The following is a 21574-nucleotide window of genomic DNA, read 5'->3' as shown; positions in this document are numbered from 1 at the left end:
TCGATACCGGGAGTGTCAGTATTACGAGTGTACCAGCCATTCCTTGTAGTGAACATTGAATCACCAACTGCCATGATGTGTGCAGAAGGGTGGAGTAAAATAGACCTGTCAATGCTGTCTGAGATCACCTCCACCACAAGAGGGAAAGGAAGGTGAGTGTTACAGAAAGAAGAGATATGTTGTTGAATGTAGAAGAGCAAGGTGAAAACACACACTCATGAGGGCCACTTTCGAGGTACTTTTCATGCGCTAATGATCGAGAGTCGTTAACATAGATACCAAGACAATGAGGAGGTGGATCAAGTCTTAAAAATGTAACCAGGTAACTTGAAAGAGATGGAGGAGATGCCACCGTCCAACCGACACTTCGAAAGAGCAAGCTCGTCAGGTAAGTTAACCTGAACAAAAGATTGCACAGAAGAAAAGTTGTAGTAAAAGTCCCTGACATTGGAGAGATAGATATTAAAAGGATTTGAGCGTCACTCCGCACAGGTAGAGATCTGTTATTCTTAGACTGTATAACCATATGAGAGAAAGAAAAGAGAAAGAGGAAAAGGAAGAAGAAAAAGAAGAAGAAAAAGAAAAAGAAGGACATCAGTCAAAGTTACCCAAACAAATTCAGAAGTCGGTCCAAGAGACTCAATAGGATCCCACAAACTCAAGTGAACACATTGTCGTAACAATGCCACTCTGATGGACTCAGGAATGAAACTGAAAATGTCTCCACGGACCACCCCGATGCATGTCCATGGCAGCACAACCACTTCAACATTTTACACCTGTCGATAGATCAGTTTCCCAAAGCATTACCAGAGCTTGGGATCCGGTACTACCAGGCGGCCATGACCTGCGACGTGCTTATTTCCGGGACCCTTCAGAGAGACAGAATTCATGAGATCCCACAAGGAGTCCTGGAGAAGAAAGATGCAGAGTAACTGAGACTATAAATGGCAGAATAGAAGAAAAGAAAGGAGAATATAAAGAGGAAGAAGAAGAAGGTGCCATTCACCTAGTCTTGAAACAAGGTCCGTCCCTTTTCCCCTTTCACAGGACCACTGTGAAGGTGGGGTGACTAGGCGAGGCAGACCCCAGTATTGTGACTACTCTTCGTCTGGCTCCACCCATTGACCTGCCTGACTTGGTAAGACTCACCAAGAGCAAAGCTCCCACCAGTATAGCTCTCTGGGTCACAGGAGCACATAGGCTTCCCCACGATGATCAAAGTGGTCGTCACAATCAAGGAAGCAATGATTACATCACAGTGGTGAGGGAATCATCACACGGGCTCTTGAAGAACTTTATTGTGAATTTAGAAAAACAATCGAGATAAACTGCAATAAATGAGACGAAATTAAAACGCGAGACAAAATTAAGAGACCAGAAATACACTTGGTGAAATTTTTTAAAAGAGCTTATTCAAAAACTTAACTCAACAATGAAATGCAACGTTTCTTCTACTACCATTTAAAAGAGCATGGCGAATGTGGAAACAAGTTCAACATTTGTGAAAGGCTTTCCCATAAAACAGGCAATTCAAACAGAAAAACGATTGTCGACAATGTACAATAACTGCATTCGTAAAACCAGTGCGGATCCTTAAAACTCGCGGAGCCGCCGTGCAAGATGCATATCCTTCGGTTGAATGGTCACGCGCTTGGCATGGATGGCGCAAAGATTCGTATCTTCAAACAACCTCGTCATATATGCTTCGGCTGCCTGTGCACACAATAGGAAAGAGGCGTCATGGCGAGCTCGTCGTTGCGCTGCCGACATGCTGTCATTCGACTGCAACGCACGAACGTCCATTGTGAAGTGGGGAGAACCGATCAAAAGGTACGTTAAATGTATAGTCTGTTCCACAATGCAGGAACGAACAAGAAATTGTTTTATCAGCTGTTTATTAAATTTCCGATTGGCTAATGCTGAAGCGCTGACACGCACTGACGCACGCGCGCGCGCGCACACAAACTCACACACACACACAGCATTTCTCCTTTGGAGTGAGTGCAAGCTTATTGATGGGTCGTGTTCAGTTAACCTTCCAAAAAAAGAAAAAGGAAAAACAATCGCAAATATTACGCATCTCAAGATGTCCCAAAGTGGTTCCATTAAGTTCAAGTCTGCAATGAGGGCAATATTCTTCTTTGTATATGTGCGTCACACCGATACAAACACCATGTCTGTGAAATGCCAATCTGACAGTTGCTACGTGTCGACCTTAGAGCACCGCAGCGAGTGCACCGGTAACCTGGAGGGCGTCACGGCAGAAAATAAATCGACACTGATGTGCCCTTGGTCTTGATTTAAGGGTGAAACCCACAAACGACAGGACACAGAAGAGTAACATTATAAGAAATGCTTCATAATTACTGCAAGCACACTGATATTCATTAAATGTATGAATAAATGACTTTCCGAAGAACCCCCAAATTAAACAAGTACAAACGTCACACACAGCAATGCGAGTGAAGCTATACAATAACTCACGACTCTCAACGTGGCCACTCAGCTTAATCAAGCACTTCACACATAAACCCCAATGGGTTATAAATGGGCGAAAGGTCGGTGGTGAGCCCCATTGGAATGGTCAAAGAACAGAGGGTGCGCACCAATGGTGAAGCAGACACAGGCAGTCATTCACGTTCAATACGTCCTCCTCAGGTGAATCCCTGAATCATTAAAACATGGAGAAGAACCTGATTCTGCCGTTACAGGTGTACCATAGATGATAAAGACGGGAACTCCAAGCTGAAATGGACGATTTTGTTGAAAGACAGGAGGGGTTTGAGGGACGAATAAGCTCCAAAAGCACTGGTCAACGTGCTGATCACCTTCTCAAAAGGGTGTGTAAATCACCAAAATGACGCCAACGAGGTAATACAAGGAGCTGCGATGAAATTGTCGGCAAGATAACAGGTGATCTGCAATGTCTGACAGGTAGGTCCAACAAATACTTGAGAGAGGTCAGCGGAGAATAATAAATACCTCAAAAAGGTTGAAAAAAATAAGATGAGCTGAATCTCCACCCCCATACCAGCGCACAGTGGGTTAAAGATAATCCGCAGTGGCAAAGGAATCGATGGGTCATTAAACCTTCAAGGTTCGCAAACAGAAGACCCGCATCTCTTCCTTCATTGTGGACGCCGATTTTAAAATGATATGCACCACTGGAAACAGAGCGTAGAAGCTCAAAATAAGTCCCAGCACGCTGAGGTCGTTTGCTCTCCTTCGCCGTTCTCTCTCTCTCCCTCGCTTCAGTTCTCCCAATGCCGTTGCCTTTTCACGAAATCGTCTCCCTTTATCTGGAGTCTGGAAACTTAACAGCAAATGTAACCTTTCCCAAGCACAATTAAATGAAAATACTGGTCCGTAACAGTTTACAGTCAGACCGAGCATGGAACACAAATCAGACAGCTCAAAAGGTAAGAACACCACATCTGCACCATCGTGTCAGGACAGAATTAGTTACAAACTGCGATCTGGAAGAGGTGGGTCCTCTCACACTCGCAAATTAAACAATAATAAAATAAACAAAAACTTACCTCCTGCAATGCCATCAGTGCGAAAACCTGCCATCGCATCTCATCCAAGGTGAAATTCATTGAAATTTCCCGAATCTAAGAAGTCGTGCAGGATTAGGAATTGGAAGAGTGGACAATACTCATAAAAATGTGCCGCAACTGGGAACAAGATTTCAAGACAAACGTCACAAAAAAAAAAAACGTCAAAGAGTGAAATTCGTTTCAGAATCAATTGACCATGGTACCTGTCGTTTGCCATGAGCGAATAAATCCAGCATCCCATGTGCACGAGAGCAAACTTACCAGCCGGTAAAACGGCGCCTTCCGAATGAGGAGTTCTGTAGATTTCTGATAACGTCGGATTTCCTGGAGGGCACGGGTGCCCGGGCGAAAGCGTTTTTTAACCACAGGAGAGGAGGGAGGAAGTCGTGGGCTTTTGATTGCTGCAGCAAGGAATGGAAAAGCATGAACAACACGGGGAATTTCTTAATGATCGACATCGACACAGAGAGCTTGATGGTGATGGGAAGGATAGGAGATCAGGAATTAGAAAAAAAAATTAATTTTGCAAGAAAGAACTAAATCTTTATCTTGAAGAATTACTTGAAAATATTTGTGTTAATAACGAATGAAATGATGAATGAGAGGGAGAAAAAAATTTAGGTTATTGCTCTACATCATAAATGCAATCAATACGTCAATCACTAAGCCGCAACTGTCGTAGAGAGACTGAGCACGCTGAGGTTGTTTGCCTCGATGATGGCCGACTCAAGACCGAATTTTGTAACATCCCGAGTGGTGGTGGGTACTCCATCATTTAACGAGCGTGTAAACGCTCCATCTCCCTGATCCCAATTTAATAGTTCCCCTCCAGAGATTATATCAATCGAGCCAGAAGGAATTTGACATGTGAAGTACGGTAGGAGATGCATACGCGGGTCTTAAGAAATAAAAGAAACGCTTCAATGAAACGCTGTTATCGTGGTGTGAAGACGATAAAAATTATCACGATACTTAAAAATTACAAATAAAGTAAAGCCCACAAGGGCCAACAGACACGGACATGCACACAATAACAGGCAAGACTGAATGGAGCAGGATGGCACGCACGAAAAGTCCCAAGAGGTCGATGAGAGGAGGAGGAGGAGCTTTTGCACAGGTGTCACCATAGTCGTAGCGAGGTACTCCAACATGGCTTCATACAAATCGTTCCATTGATTTTTCCGCAGAAGATATACTCGTCAGATCAGGCCAAATCAGATCTGGGACTTGCTACAGGTCTGGTTGTCGGTGACAAAACCGTCTCCCCCAACAGGTCTTCTGGTGAGGAGGGTGTGTGGATAATGGACACCCAGCAGGATTAAAAACAAAACCGGTCAAAGAGCAGAGGAGCTTGTTGTGAGCCAACGGTCATCCATATCGAGTGCCCATCTGTGTCTGTCCTGCAGTTGGGTTACCTTTTTCTTGGGGGTTGGTGGCAGGATTTGCACTCTGGCGACTGTAAAACTCTGCATTCCACAAAACACACTCCGTGGGAGTACCTCATGTGCGGCTGCCCTTCGCAGGGCAACTCACCGGATGACAGGATTGGGGCAAAACTTTCAGGAACCCCTTTCTTCAATGATGGAAGGAAAAGCATGGGGTAACATTCTTGGGTCGGATTGTGGTGGTGTGTGTCGAGGTGTTGCTGAGGTGTCGTCCACCAGACAGTGGTCTCCTTGGGTTAACCTGAGGCGGTCTCTGGGTGGGTGACTGGAATGTCCTATCCCTCAGAGAGGATGATCAACTGTCTCTGCTATCATCTGGACATCGGTATTGCAGTACTCTCTGAGGTTCGGAGACCGGATCGTGGTGAGATCATGGCAGGTGGGTGGTTACACCTACTACTGGTCTAGTCACTCTGATGGTTACCATACCCAAGGAGTTGCTGTAGCTGTGTCCAATAAGCTGACTCCCATGATAATTGAGGCAACACAGGTCAAGGAGCATATTATGAGACTGAGGATTCATCATTCCTTGGGTGTCCCATCATTTCCCGAGTCACTGTATATGCTCTGACTGAGGCAAGTGATCTCACTGTGAAGTACAAGTCTGTGGATGTTCAGTGCCCCAGGTAAGATACTCTTCTAGCCTTGGGGGACTTCAATGCAGACTGGCACTGATAGGGATGGTTATGAGATGTGTGTTGGTCCCCATGGTCACTTTAGGATGATTCAGAACTGCAGGGTATACCAGAATGCTCTGTTCCTCAATACCGACCACAGACTTGTTGTAGCAACTCTGAAATTGCAACTTAAATCCAGGAGAATGGTACCAGTCCCAGCCAAGGCTGGATGCTGGCAAGCTCAAGGATGAGAGGGTAGCTGAGGAGTTTGCAAACATGCTGAATGGGGATTTGGGGGGTCTGGGTGTTTTGGGCAATCCTGAAGAGTTGTGGAGTGCCTTCAAGACGACCATACTTGATGTTGCCAGCAGACGTCTTGTAACCCACCATCAGGCGAAGAAGAACTTTGTCTCCCAAGGGACGCCATTGACCAGTCGCAGGGCCAGGCTTAATGCCAGAGCTGAGCTGTTCAGGGAGTTGAGGGGTAAAACTGTACGTGCACTGAGGGCGGACAAGAAGGCCAATGTACAAGGAATCTGTGAAAGGGTAGAGCATCACCTGTGGTCAAGTGATTATTGCCCTGCTTACAGAGGAAATCGTGCAATGCATTCCTCCAAGCCCGTCCCACATCGTACTGGATTTCGAGCGGAGCGTGATGGGCTCTTGACCGAGGAATCTGAAGTGAAGGCCCGCTGGCTCCATTACTTTGAGTGGCTGTGCCAGGCTGACCCACCAGCTGTTGAGTTGGACATCAGGGGTGCAACTATCCTTATTTATAACCCTCTAATCATCTGTGGTCCACCTTAGTTGGTGGAAACACAAGCTGCGGTGAATGAGTTGAAAGGGGGTAAAGCTCCTGGGATCTGTGGCATACATGCTGAACTTCTCAAGGCTGGTGGAAATGCTGCACTCGTATCATTGCATGCAGTTCAGTGCTCTGCCTGGAACACAGGCATCATCCCAACTGACTGGAAGAGGAGCCTTGTTGTCCCTCGCTGGAAATGGAAGGGTGATCGCCAACGAATGCAACAACTACCGAGGGGTGGCGCCATTCTCAGTGCCGGGAAAGGTCTTTCCTCGGATAATTCTTGATCGGGTTCGCCACCATCTGCTTGAGCACCAGTGTCCAGAGCAGTCAGACTTTACACCAAAGAGATTAACGATTGACCGTATCCTTGCTCTTCGTGTCCTCACCAAACGCAGACGAGAGTTTCGGCAGGGGCTGCTTGCAGCCTATGTTGATCTCTGTAAAGCATTTGATTCATTGAATCGGGATGCCCTCTGGAGGATTCTTGGTCTTCGTGGGAGCCACCAAAACTGATCGATCTGATGTATGAACTGTACTCTGGTACTGAGAGTGCTATGAGATGTTGTGGTTCCATCTTTAACATTTCCAGTTGTTGCTGGAGTTCGTCAGGATGTGTACTGGCCCTCACACTTTTCAGCGCTTGTATGGACTGGATTATTGGGAGGACGTCGGAGAAATCAAGCTGCGTTACATCGTTTGGAAATGTCAAGATCTCTGACCTTGATTTCGCAGATGATTCAGTCATCTTGGCAGAGATGCTGGATATCCTTATGGGGGCTTTCGGGGCGCTGAATGAGGAGTCGGAGCTGCTGGGATTACGAGTTTCCTCTATCAAAACTAAGATCTAGGCTTTCAATGACATCTTGGATGCTGCTTTCTTGTCTGTACCCATTTGTGTTGAGGACGTTGAGTTCACAGATTCACTTACCTTGGCAGTGATATTCATGTTTCCACCTGTTGTGAGCCAAAGGTCAATAGACGTCTGGGTTGGGCCTGGGGAGTCATGGATTCACGGGATCATGCGTTCTGGCGCTGTCGGAATCTGTGCAAGAGGATGAAAGTCCGAGCCTTCAGGTCCTTGGTGCTTCCAGTCTTGCTCTATGGATGTGAGACTTGGACTCTAACCAGGGATCTGAGATGGAGACTTAACAACTTCGGTACCAGGTCTCTTCGGAGAATCCTTGGCTATCGCTGGTCGGACTTTGTGTCCAATGAACGGTTGCCGAGAGAGACTCAAATGAGATCTGTTACCTGCATAGTCTGTGAGCGTCAGCTACGGCTGTATGGACATGTGGCTGATTTTCCTGATGCTGATCCTGCTCACCAGATTCTCTCAGCGAGGGAGTCTCGTGAGTGGAGGAGGCCAATGGGCCGACCACGTTCCTCGTGGTTGCAGAAGGTTGATCGGCATCTCAAGTATATGGGGATGGGCCAGACATCTGCCTGGGGGATGGCCAGACAGAGGTCCCTGAAGTACCGGTGGAATGTAGACACAGTGACGCACTACTCTGGCGGATGCTCCCATACCTGACCTGATCTGAGAAGATACACAATTTTTCAGCACTCCTTTTGCATTCAGTATGAGGATAGGACTTCTTCCACAGGTCTCAAGCATTCAGGATTTGGCAGCAGCTGCCAATGCTGGGGGTTCAGAAGCTGACCTCTTTACAGCAGCAGGACTTGACATTAACGGTTGTGCAACTGTTTGGGACAGGCAATTTTGTATGTCAGACGAACGAGTGAAAAGCTCAATAAACCTGGATGAAAGATAGATACATTTTACCACCTTGAAGTTTAATAAGCTCGATATATCTTAACCTCAAACATAATTATTTATTTTCAAGTGAAGCCACAATTATTAGCAGCGACTAAGATGATCTTTTCAGACCTGCAGCGCACATGGGCAAAACTTCAAAGAAACATGGTAGTATCACTCCACTCTCTTGCAGTATAAATAGTTGGACAGTTGCAATAGTTGATGGGACAGATAAAATATAATAAAACCAACCTGTCCAATAACCAAGCTGTAAAAAAAAAAAAAAAAAAAAGTTAGTGTTGAGCCCTGAACTGTAAAGCAAATCAAAAGTTGGGCTCTTCAAAGTGGTGGAATTATTCAGGCACTGAAAATTGTCTTGCTTGCATCGTCTAGCTCTTCCCTTGCATCAATTTCAAGGGTGACCATGCCGAAACAGACAGAAAGAAAGCCTTTCCAGATATTCGGAGCCTTGACAGATTCCCAGGTCTTTGCTCGAAAAGACTTTTTAACGTGGAAGAAAAGACGTCCGAGACGTTCGGATTCCGCGTCCATTCTCTTTAGTCAAACTAACACCATTCCACCCACTCTTATTTCTGGGATACCCGGTGACGAAAATCCCCTGGTAAACCAGAGCTCAAGCATATTGACATCTTATAAAATCCAAGGAAAAATGATGCCGCTACAACTTCAAACCAACAAACTCATTCTCACCTGGTGTGGATACGCGGTTAACTTTGGTCAGGGTTGTGTGAGGGTGTCGGGTTTTTCCTCCAAGATCTGTAAAAGTAAAACAACAACAAAGTCGTTATCCAAGGCTCAACATTAACGGATGCCCGGGGCAACCAAAATTTAGCGTCGGGCAATGAAACCAATGACTTGGTTGCTTGGTCTGGCAAGGTCACTCCTGTGCTTTGAACATTCATATTGACAATACTGTATTGAATATGCAAGTACAAAGCACTATTTTGATGTAAAAAATGAGCTCCTGGATATTATTATTATTATTATTTTGGATGCCATATCGATGCTCGTGTAAGAGCTAATACACAGAAACATAACACGGCTAATAACAAGGCAGGAGACGAGGGGCGGGAGAGGGAAGCACAGAAATAGTGGGGAACAAAGACAATAGGATATCTGTGGAAGGGAGAGGGATGGGGGCAGGGACTTTCAGGAAGGAAACCAGGGAATTTGAGGGAGGTGGGTTTGGGGTGGATTAACGGGGGGTAGAAAAGATTAAGATTTTGGATGGGGGAAGATATGAGATGGCGGTGAACAGAAATTTTGAAGACCTAGGAGGGAGGAGTAGGATTGAAAAGAGTGTTGGAGTTTGTTCCAGAGGTGGGGAAAAAAAAGAGGAATGAAAGTGTGAAGGTGAGCAGTGATTCTTGATTTTGGCAGTTTCAACAGAAGGGCGATTTTGGCAGAACTTAAGCACCCTGTGGAAATAAAGGGGAACACATCACAGACAAAGGGGGCGAGGCTAGAGGGAAGATGGTAGAAGACAGAAAAAGCACCGACCTGACTCCGTGAGAGAGTGAAACAAACTAAACACTCAAATTCATTGCGGGAGATACCAATGATTCTAATAACCTTGGTTTCCACAGTGTAAAGTTGAGTTAGGTGTGAGGCAGGGGCAGTTGAGGGAGGAACAGCACTCCATCAGACTGCAGATGAAAGCTTTGTAAATGGTTACCAGCTCGGGTGTGTCAAGGAAGAACTTTGCACAAAGTAGGATGCCCAGTCGGCAACTGGCTTTGGAGGCCAGCTTGGAGATGTTGCTTTCCCAGGCAAGATCGTGGCAGAGAGTGAGGCCCAAAACCTTGAATGAAAAGACTTCTTCAAGGGGATTTTTGAGAAAGTCGATGGGGGGGTGGGGAGGAGGAGGTCCAGGTGGTCCTTTCTGAGAGACATGGTGAGGGTGTGAGATTTGTCAAGATTGAAATACATATTCCAAGTGTTTGACCAGCTTGTGATTTTATCCAGATCTGCAGAGAGTGAAGAGGCTGCTGCTTGCCGGTCTGAGGGATGACAGATGGTACGACAGAGGGTGGAGTCATCAGCAAAGAGATAAAGAGGATTTTCCAGAGAGTTGGGGAGATCATTGATGAAAACGACAAAAAGCACAGGGCCCTGAACACTGCCTTGACGATCTCCAGCCTGGATGGGAAGAGGAGATGAGAGAATTCCATTAAGAGCCACACGTTGACTGCGACAGGAGGGGAAATCTGCAAGCCATGAGTGGAGATTGCTTTGGATACCATAAGAAAAGAGTTTGGTGAGCAGTGCGGGATGCCAGACCGTAAGGAAAGCTCACGATATGCCAAGAGAGATTGCTCCAAATTCATGTTTGGCATTTAGGACCTCCATCCTTTGTTGGGAAAGCAGAAGCAGCATGTCAAGGGGTGAGTGACCAGGTCGAAATCCAAATTTATGGTCAGAAATCAAGACATTCGAGAAGAGGAATGATTTGATGTTGGAAGCGATTATGGATTCCATAACCTTGCTGATGATTGGGAGAAGGCTGATTGGTCTGTAGTTGCAGGGATCAGTTTTTGCACCTTTTTTATGCAGAGCGGTAATGTTTGCTGATTTCCAAGCAGATGGCAGATGACCTTGAGCAAATGAGAGGGTGAATAGAACAAAGAGAGGGTGAGCAAGAGCAGAGGAGCAGGTTTTTAGGACACGTGGGCTGATTCCGTCTGGACCGGTTGCAGAATCTGAGTCAAGGTTTGACAGCAAGCTCTCCACTTTGTCAGAAGAAAAGGATACAGAGTCCAGGGACAGCTGGGTGCGACTGGGTAAGGTGGGTACAGAAAGCAATGGGTTTGGGACACAAGATTTAGAAGCAGAGTTTAGGCATTCAGCCTTTTCACGTGTGGTCGCAGCAATGCTGCCATTTGAGGTAAAGGCCCAGTCACACCTTGACGTTTTAGCCAGCTTTTGCCGATTTTTGAAAAATTTGTCTAAAACGCTGGCACACGTCAAATACATTATGGGTAAGTTTTGGAAACATTGAGAGCACGCTGAAAAACACTGCCATACGTTGTAGTACGCTGGCTTTCATCGTTGTACTTTGTGGTTGTCCTCAAATTTTTGCATGCTTGAATTTTTACGACTTATGCCAGCGTATGACTCACAAGTTCCGCTACGCTGGCCATAAGTTGTAGGCACATTATGCAATCGTTGACACACGTCGACACACGTTACTTGTAAGTTAATCAGAAGTCGAAACACGTCGAGGTCATGTTTATCGTACCCGAAACTTATTTCTAACCTATGAGTAACGTGTTGTAGGCATGTTACGCGATCATTGACACACGTTACTTGTAAGTTACTCATAAGTCAAAACACGTCAAGGTATTGGTTAGCGTCAGTGTTACAGACTCCCTGGTTTTATTTTTATTTTTTCTTCGGTATGACGGTGATGTTGACACTTCGATTTCTAGTGCGGTTATGATTTAAATCGTTGAGCGGCAGCCTATTAATTATATTATATTATAACCGCACTAGAAATCGAAGTGTCAACATCACCGTCATGCTGTAGAAAAAAAAACCAGGGAGTCTGGAACACTAACGCTAACCATTACCTCGACGTGTTGCGACTTATGAGTAACTTACAAGTAACTTTTGTCGACGTGTGCCAACGTTCGCATAACGTGCGTACAACTTATTCCCATCTTATGCGGAACGTGTGAGGCATACGGCAAGTACGTCGTAAAATTTTTATCATGTTTAAAATTTCAAGACGTATTCCACTTACTACGACGTATGATAGCGTACTTTAGCGTTCTATTCACGTATACCAAACTTACCCATACCGTATTTGACGTGCGCCAGCGTTTTAGACGCATTTTTCAGAGGTCGGCATACGCTGGCAAGATCGCCAAGGTGTGACTGCGATGTTGACACTTCCATTTCTGCACGGTTATGATTTGAATCGTTGTGCGGCAGCCTTTTAATAGGCTACGCCACGTGATCGTCGGTGATACGTGCAGCGCGCTATGCATAAGTTAGACTATCGTTGGGCATAGGTTGTGAATGCCGACAACAGGCTAAGCATTCGTTGGTATAAGTTATCTATAAGACAATGAAACGTTCTGTGTCCGTTACTAATATGTTATGCATACGACCAACTCGTTATGAATACGTCCGAATCTTAAAAAAAAAAACATCAAAAGTTCAACGTCAGCCAGCGTTTTACATACATTTTAATACGTTGCCATTGCTGGCTAAAACGTCAAGGTGTGACTGGGCCTTAAGGGAGGAGTTGGAGGGGGAACATACACCAGAAACAGAATTAACCAGATGCCACCAGGATTTGGAGGAGGGAGACAGGTTTGAGAGTTCAGACTTGAGATTAGAAGATGTTGTTTCCTGGCTCTCCTGAGGGTAGACACACACTTGTTCTGAGCTTTGTAGATAGAAATGAGATCAACCTCAGTAGGATTTGCCTTCCATGGGGGTCAAGGCAAGTTGTTTCAGGTCAGCAGCCTCACCACAAGCTTCAGCGTACCATTGGCGGGAGGAAGGGTATGACAACTGAAGACAAGATGGGATAAATCTGTGAGAGAGAGAGAGAGAGAGAGAGAGAGAGAGAGAGAGAGAGAGAGAGAGAGAGACAGAGAGACAGAGAGACAGAGAGACAGAGAGACAGAGAGACAGAGAGACAGAGAGACAGAGAGACAGAGAGACAGAGAGACAGAGAGACAGAGAGACAGAGAGAGAGAGAGAGAGAGAGAGAGAGAGAGAGAGAGAGAGAGAGAGAGAGAGAGAGAGAGAGAGAGAGAGAGAGAGAGAGAGAGAGAGAGAGAGAGAGAGAGAGAGAGAGAGAGAGAGAGAGAGAGAGAGAGAGAGAGAGAGAGAGAGAGAGAGAGAGAGAGAGAGAGAGAGAGAGAGAGAGAGAGAGAGAGAGAGAGAGAGAGAGAGAGAGAGAGAGAGAGAGAGAGAGAGAGAGAGAGAGAGAGAGAGAGAGAGAGAGAGAGAGAGAGAGAGAGAGAGAGAGAGAGAGAGAGAGAGAGAGAGAGAGAGAGAGAGAGAGAGAGAGAGAGAGAGAGAGAGAGAGAGAGAGAGAGAGAGAGAGAGAGAGAGAGAGAGAGAGAGAGAGAGAGAGAGAGAGAGAGAGAGAGAGAGAGAGAGAGAGAGAGAGAGAGAGAGAGAGAGAGAGAGAGAGAGAGAGAGAGAGAGAGAGAGAGAGAGAGAGAGAGAGAGAGAGAGAGATAGATTCTTTGAAAAAATTCTCATGATGAATTGATGTCGGTGAGAGTAGGAACGGGAGACCAGTCCAGAGGTTTGATGGCTGCTTCAAGATCCTGCCAGTCAGCCTGTGTAAAATGCCAGACTCGTCGGTGCTGAGGTGGTTCTCTAATAACAGCCGGAGAGATGACCGCTTTAACAAGCATGTGGTCAGATGAACCGATTGTAGCGGAGGAAGAACAGCAGACGTTTTCTGGGAAATTTGTCAAAATCAAATCCAGAAGAGATGGAGTACCGTTGCCTGAGATCCGGGTCGGTAAGATGACAGATTGAATCAGTCCCAATGAGTCTCAGAAGTCCTTTGCTGAAGTGCCATGGCAGGTGAGAGAGGTACCCACACCCAGCCAATTGGCATGATGACAATTGAAGTCACCACATATGAGGAAGAGAGTTTGGATGAGTGGATAGAAGTTGGTCCATGTTTTCGGCGAGTAAAATGTAAATGCAGTCATCACTGTTTAGTGGACAGTACAGCACACAGATAAACAAGAGGTGGGAGTGGAGGGAAGCCGTAGCCAGAGGTATTCCTGTGGGTGTGGAGTGAGGGCAGTGCATGGAGAGTGAGGAATAGAGTTTTTTTTATAAAGAGAGCAACTCCACCACCAGGATGAGGCTCAGGTCTATCATACTGGAGGAAGGAGTAACCAGGGAGAGACACTCAAGAGTCAGAGATGTCTTGAGGGAGGAAAGTTTCTGTTTTAAGCAGATTATATCTGGTTTATCAGTGGCAACCTGTATGGAGGGATCAGTCAGTTTAGAGTGAAGGCCCCAGATGTTTGAGGTCCACACTAGTAAGGAAGAGGGAGGGAGGAGGCTTTGGGTTCAGGGGAGGGCAGGGTGAGGGTTGTGAGAGGGACGAGAGGGGGAGGTAGTGAAAGTTGTTGACAGGTGATGACAAATTGCAGAAGAGCTATGGGAGAGGGTCGAAAGGGGAGGAGGCTTAAAGGCCAGGTGGTGAAGGGATGAGTAGCAGGAGGTAGTTAGTAATAAGAGAGGTGGCAAAGGGAAGTGGGAGATTGGAGGAGGTGGATGAATGAGCTGGAAGAGAGCGGGTGGGGGAAGGAGGCAGCATGGTGGATGTGAAGGGGAGCAGCTTTGAGAGGAGGGAGTGAGGGGGGATGTTTGAAAGGGAGGAGTGAGCAGGGAGAATTGAGGAAGAAAGCTGTGGAGGAAGTTTTGAGAAAGGTGAGGGGGAAGCGAGAGAAGATTGCTTTGAAGAGGAAAGAGGCAGTTGATTTATGAGGGAAGGGTGAGAGGGAATCTTTGAGGGAAAGGGGAGACGATGAGAGCAGGCACAGACATGGGGGAAGAGGGAGAAGGGAAGGATGAGACTGGGTCGAGGTATTGTGGAGATGGGAGTGGGTGGGGGGATGAACAAAAATTGTGGGGGTGGGATGAGGGGAAGGTGTAATGAGATTTGAGGGGGTGGGAAGAGGGGAAGGCAGCTTTGAGGAGGGGAGTGGGGAGGGGAGATTTGAATGGGAGGGATGAGGAGGGGACATTTGGGGGAGAAGGATGAGAGGGGAGAATTTATGGAGAAGGGTGAGGGAAATGGGGTAGGAGGGAGAAGGGAGAGGTGGGGAGAGGGGGAGTATGAGACTCGGTAGTGGTCTGGTAGAGGTGGAAGCAGGCAGGGGGAGGAACAAGATTTAAGGGGGTGGGAAGAGGGGGAGATGTGATGAGAGGAAAGAGGGGGCATGTTTGAGATATTGGGAAGTGTGCTGAATAAGAGTGTGAGACATTTGTTGGGTTGGAATGGAGAACACAGATTTTTGAAAACCATACAGTTTGGGATACCAGAGGAACTGTTAGTAAGGCAGAGGATAGAGGAGAGATGCTCGGATGGGAGGAGTAAGGAGGGGATATAACATGGAAGGAGTTAGGAGGAGGTAGATTTAAGGGGGTTGGATGAATTTGCACTGAAGTTGGAAAAAAAAAGAACGATTTAATAATGGAGGACGAACAAGAATTGCAAAATGGGATTTTAAAATGTGTCGGTCAGAGATTCGTTTCCATAAATTGGAAGATGGATGGAGTTCGGAAGAATTGACAGAGTGGAGAAAGGAAGCATTGTAACGGATGGAATTTTTAGACGGGATGAAAGAAAGGTCGAATTGAACACAAATTTTTTTAGAAGAATAATTGGACAGAGTGGGGAAGTTGAAGCATTCATTGTAAAGAGACCTTTTTTTTTGGGGGGGGGGGGTTGAAGATGAGGGAGGAGGGGGGAAGAGTAAAGGAAAGGTTTGAAGAAAAGATCGTGAGTGTGTGTGGCCAATACCTTCACGATCACAGTGGGATTGGCAGGGAAGAGGACAGAGAAGAAAGAAGAAGCGTCGGTACAGGAAGTCACATGGTTACGTGGAGTGGAAGGTAATAAGGGAAAAGGTTTTTGTTGTATTTTAAGACATGAAACAGAGGGTGGAGTTGGGAGGGATAGAAGGGGGTGGAGGGAAAAGTGGTGAAAAAAAAAACTGATGGTAATAAGGAGAAAATACAAATATACACGATCGTGCACATCGACAGGAAGACAGGTAGGCCTCAGGGAAACCTGATATGACAAGACTGACGATACTCACCAAATTAGCACAAGTTTTGAAAGAAAAAAAAAAACCAACTGGGAACACGCAGTAAAACATGGAGGCAACAAAATAACAGTCAAAACGCGACAAACAACAACCGGAAACTTATCTTTGAGAAAGTCGGCAGAGATCCCTGGAGAGAACCAACCGTCGCTCAAAAACCGGAACCGGAAGTGAACCGGATCGATCAGAAAAGTCAACAATAATGTGGGGAAATTCCATGAGAATGTGGACACGGCTTCAAAAAAACGAAATTAATCAGACGGCATTTTTGTTGCTTCAAAGTTTGAGGCAACGCATCAAGGGCTTGGGAACTGGTGTTGCTTTCTCTTTTTCATATGGTTTCTTGAAATACCAGATTCCTTTATATCGACTAAGTTTCCATGACATCAGTACTTGCAAAAGACCAAAAAGGAGGGTTGCTGTGAGAGCCCCTTATGAACGAAGATTTGTTTATGAAAACAAGATGCACCCCCTGAGGCTAATTTGGTGGGATTTCAGAAAACGAAGACTATTTCAAATTATCTTGTGACCAATTTTGCTTGGTTCAGCATAAAATATGGTGAAAAACATGTGTAGTGTAAGTTCCCCAAAAACTGCACATTTTTGTCTCCATCCAATATCTTTCCACTGAAATGGGTGCCATCAAAACATATGCTTCAGATACCCATAACAACGATAAAAATGGCAGTAAGGCGTTAGTTCCGCCATAACATAGAGGGAAGCCTCTAATATCTGTAACGCAAGTTACCGCACGGCATTGGTAATGCATGTAGCATAACTTACCATTTGAAAACTCTGAATGAAAAGGTAATTAGAGCCTTCTGTCTTATGTTGTAATTCTTCTCTTGCTCAATCGATGGCAGAGCAGTTAATTTACCCACAATGCATTTGTACATCCTGAGGATGAGCCATTTTTGATTTGTCAGAAGAAAAAACTGAAACAACATGTCCAGTTTAAATCTGCTTCCATCAAAGTAAAGTTCACCAAAGGCAAGTCAGTTTAGACCGACGACGATCTCGAGAAGTTATTGATGCAGGTGGACTATTCGGAAAACTATACCTGTGCTGCACAAAGTTTTTATTGGAAACAGAAACAAGTTAGTTTATTCACTATTGCCTGCTGACACTCAGGGCAGCTGTATTCTAGTGTATAAAAACGTTTCTTCACACATTTCGAGTACTTGGGGATTGAATCCCAAGTGTGACACCGATTGACCAGGATGGTCATATTGTTACGAATCTGGAAACCATTCGCATTCACACATACAAATGACCCAAAGTTTAGTCATTTCGTGAAGTATATGTGGATAGTTAGAATCTCTCCCCTATGTCTAATGGGAATTTCATGTGTGTGCTGCGAGTTTCTTTTGAGTTAGTTTTCTACATCAATCCCCTCCACTCCTTCAGCGCCATAACGCACGTGTTTCTGACTACGGACGTGGGCGGAGCCCTCCCCCCCCGCCCCTCGCCTCAGGGCCAACTCCGCCCCAGACAGATGGAATGTTCCCCTCGTCCAATCGGGGGTGAGATCACCTCAGGGCCAACTCCACCCCAGCAAGATGGAATGTTCCCCTCGTCCAATCGGGGGTGAGATCACCTCAGGGCCAACTCCGCCCCAGACAGATGGAATGTTCCCCTCGTCCAATCGGGGGTGAGATCACCTCAGGGCCAACTCCGCCCCAGACAGATGGAATGTTCCCCTCGTCCAATCGGGGGTGAGATCACCTCAGGGCCAACTCCGCCCCAGCAAGATGGAATGTTCCCCTCGTCCAATCGGGGGTGAGATCACCTCAGGGCCAACTCCGCCCCAGACAGATGGAATGTTCACCTCGTCCAATGAGGGGAGGACACCGATCGCCCGACACCCCCAGACCAATCCGGAGGCGAGTTACCTCAGAGCGGATCCCTCCACCTGCCTGGGGGAGGGATAAGAAGGGTGGCGAGCTGTCTCAGCAGCGGTCTTTTTCAGGGTTCCTTGGTTGTCAGTCGTCGTGTTCCTGCTCGTGTTGGTGCTCGTGGTGGTGGTGGTCGTGGCGGAGGTGTTTCGTGGTGCTCGTGTCGCTGTTTGTTGCAGTCAGGATCGTGCGCTTGTTGGATTCTTGGTCAGGGGTTCGAGTCCCACCATTGTGGGTTGTGTTGCAGCGCTCGAGCTGAAGGGCCAAATAAAGACCCACGAGGTCCATTTCTTTTTGGGTGTGTGTGTGTCTGTCTGTGGCCAGTCTGATAAGTAGAAATTGTGTAAGTGATTGTCATTGTACATTTGCCTACATCATATTTGTGGTCAAGTCTGCTGTGTTTCCCTCCCTCTGACATTGTAAATAAATAACTGTTAAATGTTCCAGTTTGTTGTCTGTGTTTTCTTCCATTGACCCAGTATGGTTCGGGCTTGAGAATTAGTGAGGCTGCCTGTGGCGTAAATTGTTATTTGGAACGGCGCGGCTTTGGTAATTCCCGCTCGGTTACGCCGGATCCAAGTCGGTAACAGCAACTCGGTTTGGACAAAGCTGGCTGAGGGTGTGGCTTCCCCAGTGGCTAGACCGCATGGCTAATTAGGTAAATTTGAATCAGACAAAAAGACCCTAACCGCGCGGTCAAATTATTGGCGTCCAGGGTCCATTAAGCGACCCGTCGACTTTGGAGTTATCCGGAGTGACGACCTTCAATTCCGGTGTTCGGGGGGAGACGGCCCAACTGCTCCGTCTCGTGGTCGTCCTCGCCACCGAACCCCGGCACCACAACAATATGTCATCGTGTACAGTATTGCCAGTAGTGATGTAACAGCAATTTGTTCAGTTAGTATTCAAATAGTTTGTGTCCATTAAATTTGATGACATTGTATTCGCGAATACTTTGACTGGAGTAACACAGCAGGGGACTTGACAAGTCAATAATGTAAATTTTGGCAACAGTTCTACCAAAATCCACCCCAAACAGGTGCAAGTCACGAAACAATGTTTAAAAGTCCAAAACTAAGGTGAGCCAAGAAAGTTATTGCACATTTTATGTTGATGGACAAATTTTAATGCAAGTTACCATAATGTAACCTCCCATCTATAGTCCTGGCTCCCTGTCCTCAATTCAGAAAACCATGCAGCCGTAAGCATTGCAGCACGCAAAGGGTTAATCAAACGTGGTAAAAACGTTATTCGATATGTTGACGAATCAGTAATGCTAAGGAGGTTCCAAGTAAGACAATATACATACACATTGTGGTATTGGGAGTTACATGAATATTAATGAATGCCTGATGAACCGGAACTGACGAGGCGGAACCGAGAGTGACGCCAGAGAGCCGTGGAGTGAGGGCAGCAGGAGACGTCATTAAAAACGGTTGAGCTAAAGAACCTCCGTGCGAGCCGTCTTTGCCGCACAACGCACATACATAACATCTGTCAAAGAACATTTCTGTGATGTCGCTCAACAGACGTTAAACAATGCGATTGACTGCAAGGCACGAGTCCATTTATTCCGCAGCACGTGACGTTCACATATCTCCGACTCCGTAAAGATGGCGGCTCGACCCTCACAACCCACACAACCCCACAACCCTTGCATCATCGTCGTTTTCCTCACAATCTCTCAACATTCGGCAAACAACAACAACATATTTGGAAAGAACACAACAATTTCTCAAAGTTTTGGTTCGCGGGCGCCAGCAGTGACCACTATTTTTGGTTCGCGGGCGCCAGCAGTGACCACTATTTTTGGTTCGCGGGCGCCAGCAGTGACCACTATTTTTGGTTCGCGGGCGCCAGCAGTGACCACTATTTTTGGTTCGCGGGCGCCAGCAGTGACCACTATTTTTGGTTCGCGGGCGCCAGCAGTGACCACTCTTGGTTCGCGGGCGCCAGGAGTGACCACTATTTTTGGTTCGCGGGCGCCAGCAGTGACCACTATTTTTGGTTCGCGGGCACCAGCAGTGACCACTATTTTTGGTTCGCGGGCGCCAGCAGTGATCACTATTTTTGGATCGTGGGCACCAGTAGTGATCACTATTTTTGGTTCGCGGGCGCCAGCAGTGACCACTATTTTCGTTGTGTCTCTGTTTGTGACTCTCTCCAGAGCATATCTCCGTGACATTTGATGCAATCTTGATGAAACTTGGACACAAGCTAGATATCCTGGTCAAGTTGTGTCTTTTTGTATGAGGGGCGTCCCACGCCCCTTGTGGGCGGAGCCACACCCACTTGAACTTCTTATTTATTTATTTTCTCGCAATTTCATTTCCTCGAAACTGTAGGTAATGTCCATAAGTACAACAAATAAAAAATCCGATTTGATTTGGTCAATTTTGACGGAAGAGATAGGTTTTTACGGTCGGGCTTCCTCAACAATGGCCGCGAACCATCGTCGCCTCCCGGCTTGTTTACTTTTTTGTTCGTTTCCGGTTGTCGTCTGTGAGACGTGACGTCACAATCCCAGGAAATGGCATCCCCACAACAAACAGCAGTGTTGCCTGGTTACAAACAGCAGTGTCGCCTGGTTACAAACAGCAGTGTCGCCTGGTTACAAACAGCAGTGTCGCCTGGTTACAAACAGCAGTGTCGCCTGGTTACAAACAGCAGTGTCGCCTGGTTACAAACAGCAGTGTCGCCTGGTTACAAACAGCAGTGTCGCCTGGTTACAAACAGCAGTGTCGCCTGGTTACAAACAGCAGTGTCGCCTGGTTACAAACAGCAGTGTTGCCTGGTTACAAACAGCAGTGTCGCCTGGTTACAAACAGCAGTGTCGCCTGGTTACAAACAGCAGTGTCGCCTGGTTACAAACAGCAGTGTTGCCTGGTTACAAACAGCAGTGTTGCCTGGTTACAAACAGCAGTGTTGCCTGGTTACAAACAGCAGTGTTGCCTGGTTACAAACAGCAGTGTTGCCTGGTTTATAAAGACGAAGTGGTGATGAATGCGATGACGATCTTAACAAATCTTGATAATCAAACTGAGAAACGTTTGTTCATTGAACCAAGCATCAAACCGTGTAAATCTCACTTGTCCGTGTTACATGTGTAAGCGACGAGTTACTCCTAAACACACAACGGACGTTTCAGCCAAATGGACGGAAGGAATGGATTACCTGGTTTCTGTCCTCCCACGAGTTTTTTCGCCCGATTGTGAGAGTTTGGCATGTTCTTTTTACGAGCCATCGTCGATCGTTTCGTCCGTTAAATCGAACCGTTTACTCGACTTCCGGTCTGAAGGAATTTGAATTGTGATCGCTGCGCGAGGTTCCGGTGATCAAGACGCCAAACCTTTCACCTCTTCCTTCGAGCTCGATTTCAACATTACTTTCTCTTTTTTAACCTCTTCTCACTATTTAACTCGGATTTTGCTGATTTTTTTTTTTCGCGGGTTGATGTTCGAGTTGTTGTTTATTGGACTTTTATGATAAATTGTGAAATGAGAGCGAGAGATGAACCTTCAGAGTTTAGGCTTTATTCCATTTGATTGGAGCCGCTTCTGTGGACACACCAGGAAATACAGGTTCAGCTAGGAGTACATAAGCAGAAACGTATACATGTGCAGTTAACCATTGCAGACTAATCCGCGTA

General features: G+C 46.4%; 1 protein-coding gene across 1 annotated transcript; it reads right to left on the bottom strand.

The window, feature by feature from the left end:
• Positions 1-1283: 1283 nt before the first annotated feature.
• LOC147027080 (histone H3, embryonic-like) lies at positions 1284-21269 on the bottom strand. Its single transcript, XM_085883243.1, has 5 exons — positions 21100-21269; positions 8901-8966; positions 3825-3964; positions 3543-3617; positions 1284-1716 (listed from the first exon to the last, which is right to left on the bottom strand). Exons 1-5 carry the CDS (start codon positions 21167-21169, stop codon positions 1597-1599), a joined length of 471 nt encoding a protein of 156 aa, XP_085739369.1. The 5' UTR covers positions 21170-21269; the 3' UTR covers positions 1284-1596.
• Positions 21270-21574: the final 305 nt, after the last annotated feature.

Source organism: Eptatretus burgeri, chromosome 5 (genome assembly GCF_056783735.1).
Source record: "Eptatretus burgeri isolate ZD-2024b chromosome 5, Ebu_testis_v1, whole genome shotgun sequence".
In the NCBI taxonomy this organism is placed as follows: Eukaryota; Metazoa; Chordata; class Myxini; order Myxiniformes; family Myxinidae; genus Eptatretus; species Eptatretus burgeri.
The sequence above is the reverse complement of the archived record's forward strand: the minus strand, read 5'-3'. Positions and strand labels throughout refer to the sequence as shown.

Bases quoted from the DNA above. Each gene is read 5' to 3' on its own strand.
- LOC147027080 (XM_085883243.1), bottom strand. From the start codon at position 21,169: ATGGCTCGTAAAAAGAACATGCCAAACTCTCACAATCGGGCGAAAAAA. The intron at 3,965-8,900 runs GTGAGAATGAGT...TCCTTGCTGCAG, and splicing joins TAACCGCGTATCCACACCAG to CAATCAAAAGCCCACGACTT. The intron at 1,717-3,542 runs GTAAGTTTTTGT...TTGTGTGCACAG, and splicing joins CACTGATGGCATTGCAGGAG to GCAGCCGAAGCATATATGAC.